A 6,824-nucleotide genomic window follows, 5' to 3' on the forward strand; every position below is an offset into this window, starting at 1 on the left:
ATCTCAGTCACTGAAGAAACCTGTACTGCTGTACATGGAGGGCACACTGTACTTGTTCTACATGGCGCTACTGTCAATATTACCCTGGCCAAGAAAAAATTGTGTCCTCTTTTACCATATGCCTTCCCAAAACTCCTAGTTCTACTCTTTGTTTTGAATGGACAATTAACCAATGCTTATATAGTGAATAAATGTTGAATGAGGGAGGAAACAGATTTGCAAATAGTTACCAAGGCTTTTCTTTGGTTATAAAACAAAATCTCTCACAATCTCACCTAGTATATAAAAGTCTTTGCAGCAGGGAGGTAGGTGTTGGTGTGCATCATCAAGATTCATTTTATGTATATGATTACTATGTATGAAAGAATGTAAATAAGTATATTTCTAGAGGATGATAATGTAAAAACGATCAAAGTTTAAAATGTGCATAATTTTGTATCTAGAAATCCCATTTCTATTGCAATATAAATGTATTAACTTCAATATCCAAATGCATAAAAATACTAGCTATACTATTAGTGGTTTTAGTTAAATGAAAACTAGTTTTAACTAAAATTAGTTAAAATTAATATAAGGTGAATTTTCATCAATAATTAAATTCTTAAATAAATAAGGGTATATACATACAACAAAATAGCATGAAGGGGTTAAGAGGATGAAATGTACATTGACATGAAAATATGTCCAAAACATATTAAATCATAAACTCAAACTATAGATCAATAAAATTCAAGACAATACCATTTTTGTCAAATAATAATAAATTAGGCTAATTTTTCACCATATCAAGTAAACAGAATTAATTTAAACTATAAGGAATGTGAAATTGATTTCCCAAGTTTCCTAATTAAGCTATACATAATGCTAGTGCTTTTAGTCTCATTTGATCATTATCAAAATAGTCAGTCCAGTATGAAAACAACTCAATTTAAGGTAAATATTTCCTGGGACCAAAGCTTCCCATGGGGCGGGGCATGTTGTTGGCTAAAAGAGCAGTGATTGGTCTATGTATTCCTCTTCCAATCAGTCTGTAATCGTGTTGTACAGATTGGTACAACATGACTCTGATCTTGAGTGAGTGTGTGTGCCCTGCCCAGAGCAGCTAGAATGGTGAAACTGAAGGGTCCTGTGGGTGTGAATGAAAACATTTACTACCCAGCTCACATCTCATTAGAAGGTAAACTGTAATGCTAGGAGGCAAACAGAAATACGGGAACAGAGGGAGAGTCATTTCAATTCTCTATCATATGACTTCATGAAAACAATAGTAACTGGCTGGTTTTCTGTGAAGGGATTCCTGTTTTTCATTTGTTGCTGTTTTTCCAAAATGAGTTAGTATTCAAATGAAATAAATTCCAAATATTCACCATAATTAGAAAAGTAAATTGTTCGGTTAGTTTAAGTCTGTACTTAAAATGAAATCATATATAACTAAGAGCTGTTGTATATAGTCCACTAAATGTTCCTCCTTGGCAGAGTTCTGCCTCTGGACAAATAAATATAGCCATAACTATCTGGAGGCTTCCTGGGCTTGAGGATGGAGTAATTCAATTGGGGCTACAATGTGAGGTTTAGGTTTTGAGCCATTCCAAGATGCATATCCCTAGTATGCATGGCACCAGGTTAAAGAGCACCAGGGGGATAATTCAAAGAACTGAGAAGTATCTTCATTTGAATTTCAACAAAATTCCTCATTTGATCTTCTTTAGTACATATTTCCCTTAATTAATCTAAATATCGCAGTCTTTTTAAAAATTATTGAGCACTTTGATTCACGGCATTTTCCTAAGACTCCTAGGCTGCGTACATTTTTAGCACTTGGTCCAAAGAAACAGAGGTTTCATACTTAAGGTAAAGAAGGGAGTAAAGTCAAATCTGGATCATTTGAGATAATAAACATGAGAAAATCAGCAAAAACAAGTAGTTTATATTTTTATTATATCCTTAACTTTCTAATATGTGAATATAGACCAGATTTCGCTCCTTAGAGGTTGAAAACTTTTCCCCAGAATTAGGATCTAGTTGGACTTCCTTAAACCATGTTTCACTTTTAGTGTAATTGAGATTGCTTGTACTTAATTAATTAAATGTCACAGTTCCAATGTAATTATTTTATGAATAATTACATCAGTTGTCTTGTGTTTTAATCATCATGCCACTTTTTTCTTCATTAATGGCTACCTTACAACTTTGAACCATGGGTTTTATACGATTTGTAAAAAATAATTTTGGTCAGAAATAAAATATTTTAATATTCAAATTAGTTCTTCATGATACACAAGTTGCTAAATTTTTTTCTTAACAAATTTTTTCATTATATAGAGTACAAAATTGTTTAAGGCTGCATTCCGGGCCTCCTATTATACATGCTGTTAGCTGGCATGAATGACAGACCCTTTAACAAATTATTTAATGATCTTCCAATAGACTCATAAATTTGAAAATCTATAGTCTTCATGGCTTTATTGAAAAAATGTAACATTTAAACTTTTTGTTAAAATATAAAATAGTGTAGATGATTTGAGAAGTATGGAGAAAATTGATCTATAATTTTAGCATTTTCATTGGTGAATTATATGCATATGTGTATGATTTCACATAATTTTAATAACAGAATATATAAATTGTATGTACTGAATTTTTAACTTAATACATTATCAGAAACATTTTTGTATAAAAAAGATATCCACAAATATTTATGCTAAGTCTGTACTTTTGGAGGCAAACCAGTTTTTGCTCCAATGTGTGACTTGCCTATTTAGCTCAGGTGATTGGACTATGGGGCAAAAACTGATGAAGGTTATAGTTTCAATTTCAAGGTAGGCCAGTTAGTTTTACTCTGTTTCATGGCCCCATGAAGGGACTAAATGACTTACAAAGAAAATGTGGATACATAGTGTGAATCCATCCCCTCTGCTGGAAAACCCCACCATAGCACCAGACCTAGATTTGTGCCAATCCCTAAATCATCAGTATTAGGATAAAGGGGAAAAAAAGAAGAGGTAAATCTTGACCCTCCAAGTACAAAAACTGATGCTCTATAGCTCTTATTTCTAGAATATAACATAATAATCTGCCTTTTCTTTTTATAGTTACAGTTGAGGGGCTCCAGCTGATCACCTGCCTGAAATTATTGCAAACCTGGTGGGAAGCATTTGAGGAGGCATAGTCACGCTTTCATTTCACTAGGAAATCATTTAGCAAATGACTGCTGTTCCGTAAATTACTGTGCTGCATCACTTTCATACTGAGAAACTATTTCCTTTTTCCATAAAAATTGCAAATGAAAAATTTCTACAATAAATAACCTGTATTTAAAATAAACCAATTCCTAGAATTTAGAGAATGTGATATGGCACTCTTCAGGAGGAAATAAAAACAGATACAATTTTACACTAATGTTTTAAATTTCTTTGTTAAAGTCAGTTTTTCATTTATTGCTTATTTACTTTGTTATCCTTTGAGGTGGATATTTAGAGGCCTTTAATGAAATAACAAGTGAAGTGCTTATTTTTTTGAAAGGAAAAGAGCTAATTTTGGAATTTAGAGTTATTTAAGCCTAAGTTTTATATCTCTAAAAGAATCCCACAGTTATTAACCAACCTAAATAGAACACAGTCCTAAGAACAAACCTTTTTTATTATGCAAAGTCCTGTTTAGGATAGTGTCTGAAGGGAAGTAACTCAGTACTTTTATCTTTATGATGAAGTGATAGGCCCAAATATAATTTGGGGAAATATGGCTTTATCCCCACAAGCATTCTGACTAAAGAAGTCATACTCTAACTGTGGTGATCTCTGCTGATGTGGCAGGAAACATACAAAAGAAACAATTGTATGATGGAACATGGAAATGGCTCCTTTCATTTCAGTGGCAATAAAACAGAAAAACGAGGCAAGAAAGAAAGCTATTCCTCTGAGACTGAAGTCCATTTAGAGCTACCTTTTCATAAAAGATGGACTTAGAAACAAAACAAATGATATTCGCAAAGACTAATGAATAGTGTATAGATTACCTCAAATCTAAACATTGTTGTGACTTATAAACACAAAATGCTATATGGTAGCAAAATTTTAAAATAATATTCATTATAAGTAAATATTATATTTAAAGCTTCTGAGACACTAGATTTAAAATATCTGATACCTGCTCCACGGCTAAATAAAGTTGTGGCAAACATGGAAAAGATTCAGGAGAATGGTAAAAATATAGTTTCATTGTTGCAAATAAAACGTTGATGAAAAGGATAAAAGAACTTTAGGATCGTGTTGAAGATGAGTAGACTAAAATGATTTTGTATCATTTTTTTCTGGCCTTTCTCAACCTGTGTTTCTCATCTAGCCCAAAGAATACAGAAAATAATTTAAATGACTATTTTCTCAATTCCTCCATCGATGGTATATAATCAGTACAATTCTAGATAGATGGAAGAGAAGTTAGTTCATTACATACAAGGACACCTTAGGACACCAGGGATCAATTCTCTCTTGTAACAGAGGTTGATAACAACTGGATACATAGTAGACTAAAAACCTGTTGGCAACATATCTGTAGCCTAGAAAATGCATTTGAAAATCAGGGTATGTATATAGAAGATACAGAATAGATTTCCAAAGGAAATATTACTTAGTATTACAATAGTCTACTGAAGAAACCACACAATTTTCTTCTTTCCAGGGTTTTGAAGTTGACATTTACTCTTCTCTTATTGGAATAAAGTATAGTTTCTGAGGCAGAGGTCTTCTCCACCACTGAAATACATATGTTTGGGTTTTTCCAATGTGAGGCTATTCAAATATCCAAAATGGGGAAGTCCAGAGGTTAGAAGGGGGAAAAGCGAGACATGTTGTTCAAGATGAGAGATGGTTGCCTAAGATCCATCTCTTCTGAGGAACCTATCTCATAATACAGAGAAACACCCAGCTACTAACGTCAGAGAAGATAAAGAAAACTTCATGTTAACAAAGACAATGCAAAAGCTAAGGGATTAATAAAAATATACAAACTTTATATGGCTTCTTAGGTTCTTTAGAAATATGTTTTGTTACCTCTGCAATATTATTTTTTTCCTAAAAGATTTTTTTTAATCTAAAATACTGCTTAATGACAGAATTACCAATATGAACCAATCTGTTATTCAGAACTCAGACTGAGGTGAAGATAAACTAAATGTTCAGTAGAAAGGTCAGTGTTTTACTATCTAAAAGCGACTTGAGTTCTGTGTCCATTTTTCTGTTATATGCAAACAGGAAAATTCTGGATACTTCAAGTTTTGTTAGTTAAATTCCAAGTAATTGAACTCCTGTTACATTGTTCCCTATAGTGATATTTTATTCATTAATCCACATTATCATTATTCTACAATTGTTCACAAACATCTCTATTGATTTGATTTGTACTTTAAACTACAAATGACTTTTTCTAATGTTACTTTAAAGAGTATTTGGACAAGGCATCAGTCACACTGTGGATACAGTCTGCTTTCTCTGGCAACTTATCATTAATGTAAAATGAGAGTCCATATTGATTTTCACTTATATAAGCAGTTCACAGGAATTCCATGAACCTGCAAGTGAACAAAAAAGGGTAAACTCTGCTTTTAAGAGAACAGCGACTTGGATATTTGAGTGCAAAGATCTCTTTTGTAATAAATATATTATTTATTTATGAAAGTTCTAATTGTAATGAAGTCAAAATTGGAACAGTTAAAATAGATGAATGAGTGCATGAATAAAATTGTTCTTGGCTCTTCTTAATTGTTGTCCTCTTTTCCATTTACAGCTATTCAAGAGCAAGAAAATGAATCTGGGTCCCTTTCCTTAAGTCCAGACATCTCCTTAAATAAGTCCCAGTTAGATGACTGTCCAAGAGACTCTGGTTGTTATATCTCATTAGAAAATTCAGATAATGGCAAAGAAGATCTGGAGTCAGAAAATCTGCCAGATATGGTACAGAAGATTACTATCACAGAGACAAGTGAATGAATACACATTCTCAACTCTACATCCACAGAAACATTTTATTCTAACTCATCTTGAACTTGGAGAGAAAAGTATTTGCAGAAACAATCTAAAGTTAAAATCTTTTCATCTAAATAATTGTACATACAATTTCGTAATTGTTAACATTGCCAATTGTAAATATGTATATTTATTTTTAAAAGCCATATATGTTAATATTTCACTTGCCTATATTAAAAAGTGTAGGTATTACATATGCATAAAATAAACTTATTTTACTGTATTCTGTAAGTGAAAAATGAAAAATTCTGTGGAAAAAAATCTTTTTTTTCATACCTGCCAGCTTTGAATATGTATATTTTACTGAATGAACAGTAATAGAGCATGTGTCTATTTAATTAATTGTCAAGGCAGCATTTACATTCATTTTTATGCTTACTGGGAAAGTGTGTTAATATTGTAGTAATTTTATACTGATTCAAAGTGAAGTGCTAATTTTTTTGTGGACTTCTTTACTGTTATCTGGTATAAAAGTATAGATGACAATATATTGTCCATTCTGATTTAGTAAAACTAATTTGATCATTGTACAGATGTTTCATCTTTAAGCATGTAAATATTTTTTTTAATTTTGAAATACCTTAATCCGAATAATAAAAATAATCATGTACATTTGGTATTTTCCAGGTTGATGTTTCCTAGGGTATTTTCACATTAGACCTTTAGATAAAATATCTCCTACCAGACATGGTTTCATAGTTAGATGTCACTTTTATATTTGTGTGTTTGTGTGTATTCGTGTGTGTGTATTCATATATGTAGTCAGTTGGTATATACAATATGTCTCTCTATATAAATGATTCT

At 31.7% G+C, this 6,824-nt stretch overlaps 1 protein-coding gene across 1 annotated transcript in view; it reads left to right on the forward strand.

The window, feature by feature from the left end:
- The window catches only part of SAMSN1 (SAM domain, SH3 domain and nuclear localization signals 1), a 122,923-nt gene extending 116,308 nt beyond the window's left edge, over positions 1-6,615 (forward strand). Inside the window, 1 exon segment of the mRNA XM_054700352.1 lies at positions 5,782-6,615. Within this exon segment, the coding sequence (XP_054556327.1) occupies positions 5,782-5,984 (203 nt within the window). The 3' untranslated portion in view covers positions 5,985-6,615.
- Positions 6,616-6,824: the final 209 nt, after the last annotated feature.

Source organism: Talpa occidentalis, unplaced genomic scaffold (assembly GCF_014898055.3).
Source record: "Talpa occidentalis isolate TD23 unplaced genomic scaffold, MPIMG_talOcc4v2.1 talOcc4.4, whole genome shotgun sequence".
Classification (NCBI taxonomy): domain Eukaryota; kingdom Metazoa; phylum Chordata; class Mammalia; order Eulipotyphla; family Talpidae; genus Talpa; species Talpa occidentalis.